This window comes from Tyto alba, unplaced genomic scaffold, assembly GCF_018691265.1.
Source record: "Tyto alba isolate M040663 unplaced genomic scaffold, T.alba_DEE_v4.0 Super-Scaffold_20, whole genome shotgun sequence".
NCBI classification, from domain to species: domain Eukaryota; kingdom Metazoa; phylum Chordata; class Aves; order Strigiformes; family Tytonidae; genus Tyto; species Tyto alba.
Genome location: NW_024881283.1, coordinates 8,592,168 through 8,611,566, shown reverse-complemented (window position 1 = coordinate 8,611,566; position 19,399 = coordinate 8,592,168). Strand labels below are relative to the sequence as shown.

Here is a 19,399-nt window from a genome sequence, read left to right as displayed (position 1 = left end):
GCCGGCCCCGAGCATCCCACCCCGCGGGCAAAGCGTCAACCCCTGGCCCACGGTGGGGTCAAAGGCCAGCGGGAACAAAGCCGCCGCCGCTCGCCTGTTTGTTATCAGCCGCTGCGTGTCAGCGGGGGGTGAAGGGCACGGGCGAGGAAGAGGAAGGAAGAGCGTGGGGGAAAAAACAAGGAGCCGTGGCGAGCTGGGGTGCAGCTGAGCCCCGCGGGATTGTGCCCCCACACCCACGGGCAGCACCGTCGGCAGCGCGGGGCGACAGGGACGGAGCTGAGCCTCCCACCCACGCACGGGGAAGCCGATGGCCAAGGGGCAGGGGGGTTTTTCTGGGCTCATGGTGTGCAAGAAGCCCCCCCCGAGGACCCTCAGCAGGTCCTGCTGGGATGGGGGGGATAGAGAGGCCCCACGCCAGCCTGTCCCCTGGCTCTCATATCACCCCAGCCAGGGCCAGATCCAGTCTCTGGATGGGATTGCTGACCGGGATGGGGGGGTGGGGGATGATGTTGGGGCGCCGGGGGAGGGTGTGCCTGTGCCCCAGCCCCCTCCCCACCACAGCAGGAGGAAACGGCCGTGTCCAGCCTTTCCCGAGGATGAGGATTTCCTTCCTCCCATTGAGCGGGGACCCCGAGGTTAACACGCAGCCGCGGGGCACTCAGCCCATGGGACGGGGCGGGGGGGGCCTGGCTGGGAGGTGGAGGGGCAGAGACACTCCCCCCAACACACAGTCCTGGGTGCAGCCCCTGGCAGGACCCCCCCTTTCCTCCTCCCGTCTGGCCGGGACCCCGTGCAGCCACACAGGCAGGAAGAGGGCAGCTGCCTGCGGGGGGGTTCAGGTTGGAGATTTGCGGCCATTTCCCTCTCTCCTTCCCCTTTGCCCAGCCTGAGGCCACTGCTGATATTTTGGGGGCAAGAAGAAGCCGGGCAGAGCGGGCAGCCCCGGGGCGATGGAGCCCGTCCCCCCGCCACGGGGTGGCCCGACTGGGGGTGGGCGAGCTGCAGCCACTTTGGCTGCAATTTTTGGGCTCCCAGTCGTACCGGGTGGGCTTGGAGGTCTCCCCAGGTCCAGCAACAACGACCCTCAGTACCGAGCACCTCCAGGCAGAGCCCCCAGCCCCGAAGGGTGTCTGCACCCCACTGCACCCTGTCCCCCTCCTCCTTGCAGGGACCTGGCCCAGACATGGAGCTTACTGGATTCCCAGAAAAGGCTTTTCCTGCAGCTGGGAAGTGCTGTCGTGGGGAGCAGGGAACTGCTCATTTCCCTTGAATCGTCTGGCAGGGAGTGCACAGGGGCTTTCCCCGGGGGCCCTGGAGGGGCCAATGTCCCGAGGGAGATCCCGGGTGGGAATTCCCCCAGGAGCAGCGGGGGGTGCTCCTCAGAGGTAACTTCACTGGGGTCCCAGCTGCCTTGGTGACCCCAGGGGTCCCGGACAACCCAAACAGTGCAGCGCTGCACCTCGGGGGTCCTGGCCTGGCCAGGCTCCATCTGCCGCCCTTCCCACTCCCGCTAATCCCGGGATTAGCAGCCAGATGCCAGGCGCAGGTTTGTTGCAGGTAACGAGTGTCCCTCTGGGAGGAGGTTACGGACATCAAAGTGCAGGCAATTATGGCTAATTCCACACCTGCACCTAACGAGCTCGGCAGCCGTCCTGTCTGCGCCAGGCAGGACCGGGCAGCTGCGGGGGGGGGGGGGGGGGGGGGGGGGAAGCCCGTTGGCACCACAGTGGGGTCCCCGAGCCAGGAGGGCACGTGGGTACAGGTGTGTGCTGGGGACACATGCTGGGGTGCCCCCCCCAAAACACAGCACCCCAAGATAACGGCCGTGTTGGTGCATCACAGAGCAAAAAGCCAGGCTGAAACCTCCTCCACGGGGCCCGGCACTGCGGGGGGCACTGCGGGCTGAGAACCCCCTTGTGCAGACCCGAAATGGGGCACGTGCGCAGGGGATAAGCTTCAGCCTCCCGCTGCCCGCCGGGAATCCCCCTCACCGCTTCCCAACGGATGCAGCTGATGGGAAGTGGTGGTTTTCCCCGAAGAGCCTGTCCCGACATTCCTGGGAGGCCACGTCTGCCACCCGCATCCCCGTCCCCGGGGACCTCTATCCACCCGGTTCCCACCCCAGCTCGGCGCAGACGGCAGCCCCCGACCCGCAAACCTGCCCCACACGTGCACCCCACTGAGCTTCTGCCCCCAGCGTGGCAGGGAACAAACAACCAGCACAGATCTCACCCCCAAGCCTGCAAATGCCTCTTTTCTGCCCCGATGCAGCACACAGAGATGAGATGGTGCTGGTGTCCCTTGGGGACCCCGATGCTCTGGTCATGGGGGGGCTCCCCGAGTGCCAGGTGAACCTGCAGCAGCAATATCCCACCCGGAGCACAACACGCACCCCCCCACGCCTCCTCTTTATCCCTCCCCCCAAAACACCAGCCTGTCCCTGGTTGGTTCACTGCTGAATCCAGCATCCAGCAGGTGTGGGGACCGAGCCAGGGGGGCGTGGGGGGACGGGAGCACCCCAAAAAACTGAAGGTCCCCAGCCTGAGCACGCAGTGCATGTGGGTACTCCCGGCTGGGCTGTGTCATCCTTTATCTGGAGGCCGGTAGCTTTAATTCTTCTTTAATAATTGTTGATGCCATTAATAAAGCCAAATCCCTAAAGTGGGTAATTAAGGGTTCGTTCACCAGGGCCATCTCCCGCCATGGCAGGTTTTGTGTGAGAACATGGGGGAGGGGGGAAAAAAATCACAGGGAGGTGGTGGGAGCATCTTCCCAGTGCCCATCCCACCAGCATCGCTGCTCCCCTGGGCTGGGGGCCCCTGAGCAGCACCCCGGGCCCCACTGTCCCCCAGACCCAGAGCCGCGGGGTTGCTGTGGGGCCGGGGCACCCGAATCCAGGAGGTGCTGAGCCAGGCTGAGCTGGCCACCACTGCTCCCCCTCTTGCTGCCTGACCTTGCCCAGGGCTCACCTGGCCAAAACCGGGGCAGGACACGGCCCACGAGGCCCCGTCCCGAGCCAGCGAGACCTACCATAATTGGCAGCCCTCAATTAGCATAGGCACATCCTCATTAGCAATTACACACATACACACACGCACGCACGCCCTCATTTTCTCATCCGAACAAGTCCACGGTGGGGAGCTGGGGTGAGCAAGCACGGGGCGGTAGGGCTGCACCACCCAGCCTCTCCTGGTCCTCAGCTCATCACCTGAGACCGCTAAACTCATTGCACTTGTGCAACGGAGCAGAGACATCTCCGGTACCCACGGCCCCACTGTAGTTGATCCCGGGTGGGGGAAGCAGCAGCCCCCACGGGGAGCAGATGGCGGCTTGCAGCATTACAATGCACGGAGCAGCGCGGGGGCCAGATGGGCCGCAGGGGAGCAGAGCCGTCCCGTCATCCCCCCGGCTCTGCTTCCGCTGCCATTTTACCCAACCGGCTGTAAATATTTAACAGCTCCATCCTCTGCTCCGCTGCTGAACCGACAGCCGGAGGGATGGCAGCTCCCACCGCTCCAGCCCACTTCTTTGCGCCGTGCTGGGGGCCACTGGGCTGAGACCCACGGCCAAGAGCACGTCCCCTCCCCACAGCATCGCTCGGGGGCTGAGCTAAATACATTTCGAGGCAGGGGCTGGAAATGCTTGAGGAGTGAAAGGTGATGAAAGGAGACTGGAGGGCGCGGGGACATTTCCCAAGAGCTGGGGACAAGGCGGGGAGCAGGGCGAGCTGGGCAGGTTGCCCACCTCCGGGGTGGGTGTCAGGCTCTGGGGTGGCCCCATCCCGGGCTCCGCACAGGCTGAGCACCCCTGAGCCCTCCCGGCGATCCAAAGGGCCATAAGTATCCCCCAAACCCACCCGTATGCCCCCGGGGGGGCCCGTTTTGATTCAACCCCAGCCAGGAGCCTCGTGGGCAGCAGCATCACCTCGCCGGCCACCGCAGGGGGGGGGTCCCGGGGGTCCTGCCCCAGCACAGACGCGCTGGGTCGTGTCCCCGGCCGGCAGCGGAGCCGGTTGCAGGATCTCCCACGCTGCGGCACAGAGGTTGCGAGTCGCGGCGTGCGGCGTGCTGCGGGGCACGCCACGGCTCGTAGCCCCAAGGGCGGCGGAGAGACGTTTGGCAGCCAAGGGTTCGCCCGGGAAGGGCCTTTTTCCCAGCACTGAGGGAGTTTCGGCGTCCCGGCTTCCAGCACCCAGCCGCGGCTTCGGTGCCCCCCGTGGGACACCCGTGCACCGGGGGCAGCCCGTGGTTAGGGCCAGGCTTCCTCCCCGAGCCTTTCCGCCCCGCTTCCGCCGACCCCGGGGCCGCCGGCTGCCTTCCTGCTCCGTCCCGTGCTGCCGCCCGGTTTCCTGCCCGCCGGCGCTGGGGCTGCCGCAGCCGCTCTCCCTCCTCCCCGGCCCCCCACGTCCACCCCACGCACCGAGGGTTTCCAGCTTTCCCCTCCATGCCAGCACCATCCATCCTCCCTATGGCTCTTCCACAACCCCACCCTGGACAGTGTCCCCAGTTGCTGGCCCAAGACCCTGCACCCTCCTCGGGGACTCGGGTCCCCGGTCTCCGCGTGGGACCTGGCCCTGACGCTGCTGCGGGAGCGACCCGGCTCAGTTGGGTAATTTTAGGAAGGAGGGTCCGCGTTTCACCAGCCATTTTCTTCCAGCTCAGTGATAAAGGCAGCGAACGGAGCAAGTCCCCCCTCCGACCCCCCGGGCTGACACCCAGGGGAGCAGCAATTCCCCGATTGCAATCACTTTTGGGGATCTACCACTGACCTAGTTTTTAATCCACTGCATGAGGGTGGCAGGGATTGCACGCAGGGCTGCCTTCACCCGGCGGGAACGAGCAAAAGCTTTCCAGGAGCACCGATACCCCCCAGTGCAAAGCCCCCCCTCTTTGTTTTGGGGTCCCACCGGGCAGCTCAGCAGGGCCGGCCCCGGCCCCGTGCTGCTGAGGTCAGGCCGTTCCCACGCTGAGCCCAAGGGTCTCCCCCAAACCGGTCGGGCGTGCGGAGCCGTGACTCAGCCCCGAGTCAGCCGGCGGGAAGCGGCGTGCAGCGGCAGGCCCGGGGGGGCCGGTGGAGGGCACGGGGTGCGGCGGCAGGACGGGACCTGCGCGGGGGCCCCCGCTTCCCGGGCAGCCGCGCCGGAGCCCTTAGAAAAGAGGGAAGCGAAAAATTTCCTTTTCCTTCCTCCTGCAGAGCTGCAGAGAGGGTGTCATTGTGCTGGGGTGACCTGCCCCTACGCCCCGCTCCCTAAAGCAGCACACCCCCCCCCCCCCCGTGTCCCCCCCAGGGTGAGGATGAGGAAGGGCTCCTTATCTCCCTTCCCGGCTGATGCAAGGTTTGCTCATCGCTGCTGCTCCCAGGGCCACCTTGCTGCAGGGCAGGTGACGTTTGTGCTGTCGCCTCCCCTTGCAGGTTCACCCCTCCCTGCAGGGATGGAGCAGGGGTGATGCCACTGTCCCTCCACGGTCCTTACATACGTTTCACCCTCCTTCAGCACCACTCCCTGCCCCACGGCTGCTCATCCAAGACCACCAGTGTTTTCTCCACCCACCCTGGTGCCGCTGTGGGGGTTGTCGGGGTACCCTGGGGGGTCAGAGGTGCCGGGGCTGAGGGGTTCACTGCCCACCAGGCACTGGAAGCAGGCTGTTGCCAGCCCTCCGCGCCAGCCTGGAATAAGTGGATTAGGAACCAATCTCGTTATCGCTGCCAGCAGCCTCAGCAAGGGCTGTGGGATGGGGACAGGGGACGGGGACACTCCCCGCGGGGGGGATCAGGGGTGGCCGGTGCCTGGCGTGGGGCAGAGTGTGGCCACGGTGCTTCGACAGCGCAGGCTCGGCTGCCTGCTGTTCCCAGCAATGTGGCATCGGGGCTCTAATGAGCCAGGATGGTTAATTAGTCAGTGTCAATTTATGTTAATTAGTCAGAGGAGTCGAGAGACTGATTCCTCTGCCACCTGGCTGGCACCGGGATGAGCAGGGCCTGGCTGGGGAGGGGGGGAGGAACATGCTTGTGCGTGGGTGCACGTGTGTGTGTGTGTGTGCGCACCTGGGTGCACGTGTTTGCACACCCGGGTGCATGCATGGGAGCGTGCACATAGCTGTGTGTGTGCAGCCACCTGTGCACCCGTGTGCTCATGCACACATGCGCCCATGATCACGGGCACCCACGCAGCCATGCGCACCCACGCACGCGTGCACACGCAGCTCCGGACAGCCGAGTTCACGCCAACGCCACGGCTCGGGTGGCCCTGAGCAGGCGAGGTGGGTGACGAGGGACGGGGCAGGACAGGGTGGCACGGTCCTGTGAGCTGTGGCGAGCGGCATGGTCTCGGCCACGGGCAGCGACAGGATGAGCAATGCAAAGTTTCCTGCGTGTGATTCATGCCGTTCCTCGTCTTTGCTGCTGTACGAGCAAGGGCTGAGAGCCCAGAGGAAGCCACAGGGGTTTCCAAAAGGGCTCAGAAAAACTCCCCCCCCCCCCCGCCGCCACCTCGCCACCCGCTGTGATTTCCTCCTGGGTTGAAACAGCCGGTCTGGGGGCGAGGGAGCCGTGTGGGCAGCAGCACACGGCAGCGAGACTGGGAAGCTCCTGACGACAAGAGCAAAACTGGGCTCTGCTGCAGGGAGGGAAGAGGATGGGAAACATTTCGTGGCCGGATCCAGGCAGGGAGTGAGCCCCTCTCCGGGCTGGGGGCTGGGGGGCTGAGCAAGGGATGAAGCTGCTCTGTCTTGCGCCGCGGTTTAGTCAATCCAGGCTGACAGGCATTGCAGCTCGGGCTGCTGTTGGCTTCTGGGGTTTGTTTCTTCTTCTTAAAACAAGATTGTAACTACAAAAAAAAAAAAAAAAAAAAGGCAAAACCTTAATCCTGCAAATCCTGTGCTGCTCCTGCCGAAGGCCTCGGTTCATGGCGGGGGCTGGATGTGCCCGTTCCCCCCCTCAGGTGCTCTGTGATGGGATGCTGGGGTCGGACGCTGCCCCGGGGCCGCCCGGCTCAAACCCAAAGCAGCTAAAAATACCCTCCCTGTGTCTTTACCGCATCAGCCGAGGTGTTGCAGCCACCAAATCAGCTATGCAAACGAGATCAGAATGAAGTCAGCTGCGTGCAAGAGAGAAATCTGTTAACCCCTGCCAGGGCGGTGGGGAAGCAGCCCCTGCCACGGGCAGCAGCACTGCCGCAGCGAGCGCCGCGCCGGGGCTGCAGCCTCGCCAGGGTGGTGGCTGCTGCGAGTGGGGGGGCTGTGCCCCCGTGGTGGGGCTGACCCGCTGTCCCCCCCCCGCCCCCCGGCTCGCAGCCATCTGGCCGAGGTGTATTAAAAGCATGGGGATGCTGGAGAGAAACGAGGTCAGGGCTGTGATGGCAGCCAGGGGACAGGGCGAGCCTGCGCCCGCCTCGCCTTCCGAAGCAGCAGGACCCTGCCATCCCCCTCGTGTCTCCAGTGGGACCCGGTTGTGGCTCTGGCCAGAGTGGGAACGGCTCTTTGGGATGCCTTTGGGTCCTCTGAGGGGAACCCAAAGCAAACCCCAGATCTGGCCAGGGCGGCTGGCTCTTGGGTGCAGCAGAGGGGGGATGTGTTGGGTGGGCTTTGCATCAGCCCGTGGTGTTACCACAGCCCGGCAGCCCTGGCAAAGCCGAGCAGAAGGGCTGCACCATAGCCGAGCACCATCCTGGGGAACCTGCCCGTGCTGCGGGCACGCAGCCCCTCGCCGGGGCTGGGGGACACGCAGAGCATCAACCCACACCAGCAAAGCGAGAGCAGAGCCCCCCGTGCCTTGCAGACACCCCAAAATCTGAGCAGCGAGAGTGGCGTGCACCCCCAGGCTCCCCCGCCACCGCTGCCCGAGCCGGGGCCGTGGGTGCAGTGTCAAAAACGTGCCCCCACACGAGTGCAAAGCGTGCGTGTGCGGGTCCCCGTGGGCAGCCGCCTGCATTTCATGCATTTTTAAGAAGAACAAGGTTAGTGGGTCACTCCGGAGCCGGAGGCTTTTCTCCAGCTGAGCTGCTTTGCTGCCAAACCCAGCCGGGCTGGCAGCTGCCCGCGCCGCGGCGGTGAGGGGGCTGGGGCAGGCAGCGGTGCAGGCAGCGGCTGCATCTTCCCCGGGGCTGCGATGGCTTTGCTGCCCCCCACTCCCCTCGCCCCCCCACCAGCTCCGGCCACCCCCGGAGGCATCCCCAAAGTCGGCAGGAGTGGGATGCAGCCAGGCCAGGACCCGTCCTGCTGCCAGCGGGCACGGAGCAGGTATGTGCCATGCTGGGAGGACGGGGGGACGGCAGCCCACCAGCAGCCCCCTCCCAAGAGAGCTGGCAGATGCTGGGGCTCCAGCACCCCGAGTCGCGGGGTCCCGGTGAGGCTGGCGGGGCGCAGCGGTGACGGCGGAGCGGAGAAGCCGCCGGGGTTAAAAGTTAACGTGGAGACAAAGCAACGCCAGCGCGGCCGCACCAATGCAAACAGCCCCGGCTTTATGGCTGCCCAGCCCCGATAACGGGGTGAGTGGCTCCATCCCCACCCTGCCCAGACTCTCCCCGCGGCGCTGCTCCCCCCACCACCCCCCCCCCGCCTTGGCACCGTCCCCCCCGGGGAGAGCGTATGCACCGGCTGGTGCCCGCGGCCGCGCTTGCACACGCGTGTGCAAAAGCGGGACGCGCCGCCGCGGGCTGGGATGCGCCCTCAGCGTCGCTGCTGGGAACGGGGTGAAGCCCCGCTTTGGGGTTCAGGCAGGCAGCCCGGGGGGTGGAGGCAAGCCGCGGGGTGCAGAGGCAGCGATGCGACGGCGCAGCCCCGCGCCCGCAGCCCCCCGGCATCCCGTCGCCGCGCAGCCGTTGCCATGGCTACGGGCATGCAAGGCTGGGCGAAATGCATCTGCCGAGCCGTGGGGGCGGGGAGGGCACCGCTGCCGCCAGCCAAGGCCACACCACCGGCCCCCCCCGCCCGACAGGCCCCCACCGAGCCCGTAACCGGCTGCCGTCCCCTCCCGGGAGCTTTGCGGGCCATGGCGGGGAGCGGGGTGTGGGCGGGGGGGGTGCCGGTCCCCCACCACAGCGAGCCCACAGAACCCCTTTGCAACGGGATGGGGAACATCTCAGCGAAGGCCCCTCCATGCTCCCCCAACCCTCAAAGTTGTGCGAGAGGTGGGTGAGCCCGGGGAGGGGGGACGGGGAGCAGCACCTGCTCCCGCTGGGTGCAAAATCCCCCCTGTCCCGTCCCCCCCCGCCTCAGAGCATCCCACCAGCTCCCAGGAGGCAGAGAGCCAAACCGGCACGGCTGGGACACCGGCGAGGCAAAGTGCCCCCCGGTAACCTTAGCACCGGGCTGGGGCACAGAGCAGCCCCCCCCCCCGGAGCCCATCATCAGGGTCTCTGGGCTCTGGTGGCCCTCGGGTTCCCACCCAGCCCTGTCCACAGCCACAGTGGCCCTCAGGGACACTTTCGGTTTTGTTCTGAGGCAGAGGGGAATTCTGTTCCTAGCAATGAAGCAATCCAGGCGGGGAACAGCAGGGGAGAAGGGAAGGAGGGGATTTCTGATGGAAAGTTGCAGACAAGCCCAGCACTGCCGTGATTCCCCCGCCGAGCTCCGATCCCGGCTCCCCCCCACCACCCACCCCGGCAGGGACCGAGCCCCTGCCCCATCCCACCTGCGTGGGATTTCAGAGAGAGGGCTTTCCTGGCAAACCCCAGGATTTATCGGGGGGTGACAGGCACCCCTGGCTGCACAACCCCAGTGAATCAGCTGGGATCCTCTGGTAGAGGAGGCAGCAACGAACAGGTTAATGGTATTGACACTTACAGATTCCTAATGAGGCTTTACAGTTAATAGTCCGTTAAGATGAGTGGGGCTGGAGGTTTGCATCTCTCAGGGCTGTTTTTCCAGGCTGTTTAGGTACCAGAAGATATCAGCCCGCCCCCCAGCTCCCACATCCCCCCCCCGCCAGCACCCCTCCAGTGCTCCCCATCCCTCCAGCCCTTCATCCAGGCAGGCAGAAGCCAGGCCTGGCCTGGGTGTCCCGGCGTCTTTCCTGCCGCCTGTCCGTCCATCCCAGTCCCTTCCCCCACGGCCGTCCTCGCACACACTGGCCTCTCTCTGCCTGGGCCCGTCAGATGTTGCTGAAAAGGAACAATGCGACGTATTGTCTCTCCCTGCTCGCAGGCATCAAAACCCAGCAGCGCAACAAAAAGACACATTGACTTGCGGGGAGAAAGAGGCCCATACATCCCCGGCTGCTCGCCGGGGGAGGGACCGCTGCCCCAAAGCATCCCAGCGCCGCTTTCCTGTCCTGGGTCCGGCAGCGCCGGCTGCCCCGCGATGCGGTCGGCTGGCTGCCATCGACCCCAGGGACTCGGGCAAAAGGGGTCACGGCGCTGGGTTGCGGGGAGGAGGGGGGGGGGGGAGGTTCTGGCGGTGGAGAGGATGAGCTGCCCGTGCCCCCGCGCCCAGGGACATCCTTGGGGTCGGTGCCGTGGCTGCGCAGGTGTGAGATGCTCGCTGGGCCCGCACTGGTGGATGTGCGTGGGCCGGGCCCACGTTGGCTTTGCACCCAAAGCCAGGAGGGGTAGCCATGCACCCACCCCTGAAACCCCCACGGACACCCAGGGCTCACCCACGGCTGTGCCCTCCGGGGACAGGGAAGGAACGCGGGGCACTGCCCGCCTCACACAGCGGGGGAAAGGACACTCACCCGTGCCAGAGGCCAAGGTAGAGCTGCCGACACGCAGGCAGAGCTCCGTGCGGCTTGGTGGAGGCATTGCCCTGAGTAGAAGCAACGGCTGACCCTAACCCACGTCCCCGTGGCAGCGTGAGAGCCACCACGTGTCCCCACTGGGAGCTGTGGCAGCCACCAGCAGCCCACTTGCATGGGAGCAACTCGGGCAGCACAGCGGAACTTCGAGGTCCCTTCTGCCACCGGACACCAGGACAGGGCACAGGGATGGAGGGAGCTGAGCCCACCCTGGGGACAACCGGGGCGGGGGGGGGTGTCACTGTCCCCAAGGGAAGGACAGCACCCCGTGTTCACCTCGGCCCCGCCACGGCAGGATGCCACCGCAGCTGGTCACGTTCCCCGTGGCAAGGCTGGACTTGGCGAGCACCGTGCAGCGGGGTGATGCCCAAAACACACAGGACCCCCGGCCCTGGCGTGCAGGCACGCTCCTGTGGCACCTCCGCAGGCAGCTCCAGAGGAAACGGGATGGGAAAAGCTCCACTTGGATTGAGCATCGCTTTTGTTTCCTTTATAAACTTCCCCTCTAACGAGGAAGGAGGCTCTGAAACACAGTCCCCACTCAAACCTGGCTGGGGGACCCTGCCAGCACCCCTGGCCGGAGCTGGAAGGCAACACCCAGCCGCCCTCTCATCTCTGCTGCCAGCTGGATGCTGCGACCCCTTTTCTCTCCGGACACCCTCTGGCAACTGTCCTGCTCTCGTAATGTGGCCGAACCGGCAGCGCACGGCTTGCTCAGGGTCAGGGAGCCCTTTATCAGCACCGAAATGCAGCCTACGGCGAGGATGCAGGAGATAAGGTGCGTGGGACGAGCATCCTGCTTGGGCGAGGGAGTTGCAGTGGGTTCCTGTTCTCCTGGGAGGAGACGGGAGAGGCTGGGAAAGGTGTTGTGGGGGCTCCCCGAAACGTGCCAAAACTCCCCCAGGATTGTGCCCGTGGGGAGGCACCCGGGACCCCTCACATCCTACCACAGTCTCCATCCAAATCCCTGGGCGAAGTGGGGCTGGGGGCTCTGGGCAGCCCAGCCCACCCCAGCCACCCCGTTGATGAGGTTGGAGGGTTTTAGATTAGAGGGCTTGGCTTTGTTTGCAAATGCTCCAGCTCCTGGCCAAAAAGAAGGGCAGATGGTCTCCGAGATAAGAGACAGAGGGGGTTGCTCTCCCTTCCCTCCACCATGACTCACAGCTGCCAACCTCTGCCCCCGGCTCCTTATAGCGACCAGGGAAGGGGGTGACGGGGGGAGAAAGGTCCTGGGGTGGGAGAACGGGGCTGGTCCTGTGGGGTGGGATGCGGGGAGGATGTTACCGGAGTGAAAAGCAAGCCCAGAAATAGCAAACGCAGTTACACAAGGTGCCGGTTGCCATGGGATCTTCACAACCAAAAATGACGGGGCTCTGGCAAATACAAGAACGGGCCCTTTCATGTGTTTCTATGGGAAGTCAGCGCCTCGCTGCAGCCTCCCGGGCTGGAGCCTTTCCCAGGGCAGGAAGGATTCGGAGACGCCGGTTGCAGCACTGACTCTGTGCAGGCAGCAGGCAGACCCTCGGCAAAGTCCCGGGCAGACCCCTGCTTGGGTCCAGGATGCTTTTCCCTGGTGCAAATGTCAGAGGGTCAGCCCGGGTGACGGTGCAGCCGTGAGCAGGTTCAGTGGTGACCAACTTCTGCTTGGGCATGGGACTGGAAAGATCCCCTTGGTCGCCATGCAGCCCCACTCTTCCTCCTGCCTGCCTGGCCCCAGTCGGTCCTCGTCCCCCGCAGAAATCCCCTGGCACAAAGCTCGGCAGATTTTCCTTCTGCAGCTGAGGACAGCCTCGCTCAGCCCCTGGGGTGTCCCCCAGCCCCTTCACCCCGTCCCCTCGTGGGCTACGGCAGCTGGAGCATCACTTGCCCCAGGGACCGGGCGGGTGGCCGTGTCCTGAAGGTGCACTGCAGAGCCTGGGAAAGCCAAACCATGGGCAGGCACGGCTGGTGGACACAGCAGCACGGGCAGCAGGGCAGAGGCAGACCCCAGACCCTAAACTGTGGCTACTATTTTTATCCGAGGGCTGTTTGCAAGGACCATTCCCATGCCGGAGCTGCCATGGCAGCAGAAGCCGTTACCGTCCATCTCTGCATACAGCCCAGCCCAGCCCCGCACTCTCCCTGCTGGAATTCTCTCCCCAGAGAGATCTAATTAGCTAATTCCTCTGCTATTTATAAATCAATATGGAAATCCCTCTGCTTTATTCCCAGCGCTGTTGATTGCCCTGGCTGGGCCCCCGCTAACTCAGTTAAAATCCTCAAGCAGATGATCAGAGGCTTGTGAATGGCTCTAGATACATGAATAAACACTTGCATTAATTCTTCGTTAAGGGCTGAGGGAATACAGCGGGTGGCAGGAGCAGGGCAAGGGGCTGGGGACTGCACCCTCCTGCCCGAATCCCGCCCCCAGCACAGGGGCTGCGCTCACCGCTCTCTCTTGCAGCCTGTCAGCGCTTAACACCTAATAAATTAATAATCAGCATGCAGTTTAAGTAGGTCTGGAAAGTGGAAGATAACATCCACAAAGATCTTGAGTCCCCAAGGCCTTTCAGGCAGGAGCAGAGCTCAGAGAGGCAGACAGATTTGTCTGCTTGTCCATCTGCTAGAGGAGCGGACAGGCCCGTAATCTGTCCGTCTGCTGGCACCCTGCAAATCCCCATCACTTCCCGAGCAGCCAAAGCCCCAGGAGCCAGCGAAGAGCCCACGCGGAGCCGGAGCATCCTCTGCCCCGCTCCGGTTCCCTGTCCAACACCTCGGGACGGAGGAGCCCGACCACGACTGAGGCTGCGGCAGAGGGATGGAACCTGCGGCAAGCGGGGCTGGTGGTCGCACTGGTTTCCACTGGGAGGGTTTGGGTTGGTGTTCGGTTCACACTGGAAACCCACCGCTCCTGAGCCAGCTGAGCCCTTCGGGTGCTGCTGCCGTCAGCCCGGGCAGGACAGAGATCTGCAGCAGAGCCAGGCCTTGGAAGAGGAGGCACCACTCGGGAATCCACAGGGGAACGTGTCTATTTATAAACACATCCCCTACGCAGCGCTGCAGAAGAGGGTTTTCAAGAAAAGCTGGGATCAAGAGAGATGTGGCAACTGGGGATTCCTCGGAGATGAAAGCCGCTAGAAAACCACATGTGAGGATTCCTGCATCGCCTCTGATGGTGATGGGGGGCTTCCCCCCCCCGCCAAGCAGGTCTGCATCTTGACCTGTCTGATCATGCTAAAGTTTGCCCTTTAGAGACGCCACATCTGCCTCCCATCACCCCTGCGCTGCCCGCTGATCGCTGTGGCGGGGTGTAAAGCACTTTCTCCCCTCCAGCAAAACATGGAAGAGACCTGGGCTTTGCGTGGGGGGCCGGCGGATGGGGGGGCCAAGCCGAGCAGCCCCCGCTGAGCCAGCGGCACAGAGCACGGCAGCAGCGCCACAGCCACCCTGCCAGCCCCAGCCTGATAAATCCCTTCTCAAAAAAGCAATCCCGGCCACTCATCCAGCCCACCGCTGAAGAAAACATCTCTGACAGCATGGGGTACATGTTTGCAACCCCAACCCGACAGACAAAGCCACCCCAGGGCTGCCCCTGTCACCAGAAAGGTTGCACCCCCGGACACCCCCCCACACACCTCGCAGTACCCGCAGCGGGGATGGTGCAGATGGGGGGTGGGTTCTCGGTGTTGCTCACCTCAGCAGCTCCCCTGCAGCTTTGGTGGAGGAGGACGGGAATGTCTTGGGGATGTGGCATGGATGGACGGTCTCAGACAGACACTGCAAAGCTGGCGCTCGCTTGGGTTTGCTTGGCACAACCAAAACTCTCTCGCGGGGCAGCACGGCGGGATGGGGTGGGATGGGGCGGCAGCCTGAGGGCTCCGTTCCTGCAGAGAAGAGCCAGGACAAAATGAACATCAGCAGAAAGACAGAAAATCACACCCAGAAGGTGGGAAGAAAAGTGAGGGGTTGGCACAGACGCTGCCCAGCACTGGGTGGCTGCTGGGGCAGAGGGAAGGGCTCACCACCCACGGCTCTGCCGGGTTTTGCTCCCAAGCAGGTAACGGCTGGGGTCACTGAGGAACTCAGGAACAAGTGGCAGAAGACTGAGCACATTTACTGACTCGTTCAATACACTTGCTTGGACTGTTTGTCCTCCCAAAGCAAACAGCCTCGTTACACTCCGAAAAGTGAGTGTTTTTTACACGGGGTACGTCCCCCGTGGCTGCTTTGCAGCCCTGACAGCTGCTCGGGCAGCTCTTGATCTTGCAGGCGGCCGAAGGCGAGGGCGAGGGCAAGGACCAGCAGCAGCCCGGCAGCCATTCAAAGGCTTTATCAACTGGCAACCAAAAGTCAATAAGGAAGATGCCGCCTGTTTTAATTAACAGAGAAATGTCGCTCTAACGGGGGTGAGATGATGTGTGCCGGGGGTGGGGGGGAAGGGAGGACAGAGACAAAACATGACCTTGTTGGCGGAGCGCACACAGCGGCACATTGTTTTCCCCTCGGAGATGCTGGCCTTGATCCTGCGTGGGCTCTGCGGCGCAGCTGGGGGCTGGGGGGGTCCCTCCCGCCTGCGGCGGCTCCGGGGCAGGTTCGGCAGGAGTGGGGTGCAGGGTGCCTGGGAGGTGCAGGGGCCGGGGGGCTCAGGACGCGGCTCTCGGGAGCGGGGCCCGCTGCAGCCGCTGGCGGGGTGGCCAGAGAACGTTGGTGACTTGGACAGGCACAAAAGGGGCTCAGTTTTGGGAGCGCCACACCACCCCACCCCCCAGTGAAATCAGCTGTGCCTGGGTGCAAAGGGAGCCCCCGGGAGTGGGTCCCCCACGGTCACTGCTGGCTCCACGCTGCGGCCAGTGGCCCCGGCAGCACCGGGAAGCTGCAGGCCCCTCGCCAGCATTAGCATCCACTTCCGTTTAGTCTCATTTTCTTTTCTCCTCATCTTTCCTTTTCTGGGAAAGCAGAGAGAAGGAAGACTCAGAGGGGAAATACCCACCCGTCTGCATGCCAGGGAGTACAGCGAGGCGGGGAGCCGGGGTGTGACCCGTGGCACAACCTGTCCCCCCCCAACCACAGGACCCCTCGGGGAACTGATGGGGCTGGGGTGAGCGGTACCATCACCCTGGGGTGACGGGCCTGAGGCAAACTGCACCATCCACTGTCCCGGGGGTGATCGGCTGGGGTGAGTGGTACCATGGGACCCCCCCCAGGGGTGACTGGGGGCAGGGGCATCGCAGAGAGGCGACGGGGTGAGGGGGCTGGTGGGAGCAGCACCCCCAGGGGTGATGGGGCTGGGGGCAGAGGCACACGAAGGGTGACAGGGCTGGGGGGAGCAGCACCCCAGGGATGTTGGGGCTGGGGGGAGCAGCACCCCAGGGGTGACAGGGGTGGGGGAAGCAGCACCCTGGGGATGTTGGGGCTGGGGGAAGAGGCACCCCAGGGGTGACAGGGGTGGGGGAAGAGGCACCCCAGGGGTGACGGGGGTGGGGGAAGCAGCACCCCAGGGGTGACAGGGGTGGGGGAAGCAGCACCCCAGGGGTGACAGGGCTGGGGGAAGAGGCACCCCAGGGGTGACAGGGCTGGGGGAAGCAGCAGCCCAGGGGTGACAGGGGTGGGGGAAGCAGCACCCCAGGGGTGACGGGGCTGGGATGAGCAGCACCCCGGGGATGTTGGGGCTGGGGGCAGCAGCACCCCGGGGATGTTGGGGCTGGGGGCAGAGGCACACAAGGGGTGACGGGGCTGGGGGGATCCGCACCCCGCTCCCCCCCCGCAGCCCGCCCTCGCCCCACCGGGGCTGCCCCGGCCTCCGGGGGCTCCCAGCCGGGTAAGAGGGGAACCGGCGTCCGCCAGTACCCCCCGTCCCCGCCGGGGCGGTGGCTCCATCCCCCGTCCCCCGCCCCCGGGGCGGGCTCGGATGCGTCCCGCCCCCGCCCCGCGCCTTATTACCGGGGCGGCGGTGGGCTCTCCCCACTCCCTTTCGGCGCCGCTCGCCAGCCGAGCGCAGCCGCCGCGGCGGGGTCCGCCCGAGGTGCCGCACCATGGGCAGCCAGGGCTCTAAGGCGGCCAAGGCGGAGGGCAGCGCCCCGCCGACCGCTCACGCCGCCGCCACCGAGCCCGCCAAGGCCAACGGGCAGGTAGGTACCGGCGGGGGGAGCGGCGCCGGGAGCCCCGCCGGGGCGGGCGGGCAGACAAAGGCGGGTTGCGGCGGCGGCGGCAGCTCGGAGGGGAAGGGGGCGGCGGCGGCGGCAGCGGCGGCCCCCGGGGACCCTCCTGCCCGGCGGGCACCGAGCGATGCGGCACCGCCCGCGCCGCGCCCCGGGCTCCCTCCCGGCACCGGGCGGGGGCCCCGTCCGCCGCCTCGCCCCGGCACCGGGCGTGGAGCGCGGGCGCCGCCCGGTGGCAGCGCCCTGGTCAAACCCCCCCCCCCCCCCCAGTGCAAACCCCCCCCCCTCATTCCCAGTACATCCCAGTTCCCCCGTTGGGTGCCCCCCCACCCCAACTGGGTGTGGATTTTTTTTTTAAGGGGGGGATGCCGAGTCCCGGCTGTGCCTAACGCGGTGCCTCCGCTCCCCCCACCCTTCCAACCCACCCCCCCCCCGCAGGAGAACGGCCATTTGAGGCTCAACGGGGACATGACGGCCAAGGCGGGCGGCGAGGCGGCACCCCTGAACGGGAACGGCTCGGCTGAACCCCTCAAGGAGGAGAGCAAGGGCGAGCCGGGCGGAGGGGACGCCATCGAGCCCGCGCCCCCCGCCGAAGGGGGGGATGCTAAACCCGAAGGTGCCGCAGCCCCCAAGGACACCCCCAAGAAGAAGAAGAAGTTCTCGTTCAAGAAATCCTTCAAGCTGAGCGGGATCTCGTTTAGGAAGAACAAGAAAGAAGCCGGGGACTCCTCTGGGTCCTCGCCCACGGAAGACCAAGGCAAGGCGGAGGAGACCCCCGCTTGCTCGGCCGGCGGGACCGAGCCGTCGGCTCCCCCCGAGGAGGGGACAGCGGGGGAGCAGGGCAGCCCCGGGGAGAGCAGCCCCGCTGCGGGTGGGCAGCAGGGAGCTGAGCCCAAGAGGGAGGCTGTAGAAGCAGGGGGAAGCAAGGAGGGAGAGAAGCAGCAGGCGGGGGAAAGCCACGGGGATACAGCCAAACCAGAGGAGCCCTCAAAACCTGCGGGGCCTGAGCCTACAACAACTCCAGCGGAGCAGAAGGAAGAGTAGAGCCCACTTGGCACAGTCCTAACTTAAGACTCTTAAACGCCATCCTCTCCATCCCGGTAACACCACGGACTCGCTGCCTTGCCCACACACCTCCCTGTCCCACCCAGAACTGACGACGCTTTCTAAAACCAACCACCCCCCCCCTCCAGTTATTTCTTCCCCCTTCCTGTTAGAAAGCCGGTTCGGATTCCCACCGTCACCACCTACTTGGAGTAGTTTTACCTGAATCCTTTAAAACTGTGGAGGAAGACTATCCTGGACATAACTGGAATTTACAGTTTGTAAGAACCCAGATCTCTCGCCCTGCTCTGGTCTCTCTGCTGGCCTCCTGACTGTCCCCACTCTCCTCCCGGCAGCCTTCGAAGCCCAGCAAGCCAGTGACTGTTCAATGGATTTTGTTTTGTTTTTTTCTCAGTTTACATTCCTGGTTCTGACTTCATTTAAAGTATTTTGTGCTTTTTATAGAAATCAATGGTTTAAAAGCTAATCTGGTTAGTTTTTTACAATGTCTTACTATTGGCTTAAAACCATAAAGCTTGTAAGTCCGCTGTGTTTAATTCTGCTTCTAAGGGATAACTTTTAGGGTGTGGGGTGGAGGGAGGGGGCCTGCCAGCTGTATAATGTGAAGCAACATTGTTTTCTCTGTAAATAATTTTTTAATGGCCAAAACACTTGATTTGCAATTTTCTAACTTCTAAAAAAAAAAAAAAAAAAAAGCTGTATGGGCTTTCTTGTAACATTTGAAAGGAATAAATGGTGACCCCTTTATGGGTGAGCTTGAGTCCTTCTTGTCCTGGATGCCAGACAAGGGCTGGGGACGATAGCAGTTGCTTATTTAGTTCAACAGCTGCTGCATTTAATCACTCCAGCCCTGGCTCTGCTCTCAGTTAATTGACTTGCAGCAGATGTAGAGCTACAGCCACAAAGGACTTTCTCACACAAGCCTCTTGCTGCTACCTTAAGATCACTGTTCAGCTGGCTGCTCAGTACCTGTTTTCTTGGAGATCTAACCCATTTTTTTTCCCTGGGGGGGGTGGGGGGTGGGGAAAGAAAGCCCTTTCAGAAAGCCCTTTTATCCTCATAAGGAGAGGCCCAGGAGTGCTACTGGATAAAACTCTTATTTCAAGCTTGGTTTCTTTAATTTTAAATGCTTTTTTTTTTTTTTTTTTAGTGGCTTTAGAACAGTAATAGCTCCTCTTTCCTGAGAAGTCATGCTAGAGCACAAGAACTGTGCACTGGGAGCAAAGACTTACTTCCAAAGAGAAAATGAAGGCACAATGGGTGCCTCCACTGTTTCTCCTGTCATCCGCACAGGGATGGAGGTGATTATTTTTTTTTTTTTTTTCTCCTGGGATGGGCGTGCAGCAGAAGGAAGGAGCGCTGCTCCTCTCCAGCAGCTCTGAGCTTGAAGGCTACAGCCTCCCTAAGAGGCACAGCCCCACCATTTACTGGCCTGCTCCTAATTCCCCTCTAATCACCTGCCCCTG

The 19,399-nt window shown here is 63.9% G+C and overlaps 1 protein-coding gene and 1 long non-coding RNA gene across 2 annotated transcripts; one reads left to right on the top strand and one right to left on the bottom strand.

Annotated features, from left to right (window-relative positions):
- Positions 1 to 6,377: 6,377 nt before the first annotated feature.
- Positions 6,378 to 15,121, bottom strand: LOC116964268. Its single transcript, XR_006165423.1, has 2 exons — positions 14,405 to 15,121; positions 6,378 to 6,826 (listed from the first exon to the last, which is right to left on the bottom strand). It is a non-coding gene; the product is annotated as an uncharacterized LOC116964268 (long non-coding RNA).
- Positions 15,122 to 16,658: 1,537 nt separating this feature from the next.
- MARCKSL1 (MARCKS like 1) lies at positions 16,659 to 18,693 on the top strand. Its single transcript, XM_042793640.1, has 2 exons — positions 16,659 to 16,838; positions 17,307 to 18,693. Exons 1-2 carry the CDS (start codon positions 16,743 to 16,745, stop codon positions 17,910 to 17,912), a joined length of 702 nt encoding a protein of 233 aa, XP_042649574.1. The 5' UTR covers positions 16,659 to 16,742; the 3' UTR covers positions 17,913 to 18,693.
- Positions 18,694 to 19,399: the final 706 nt, after the last annotated feature.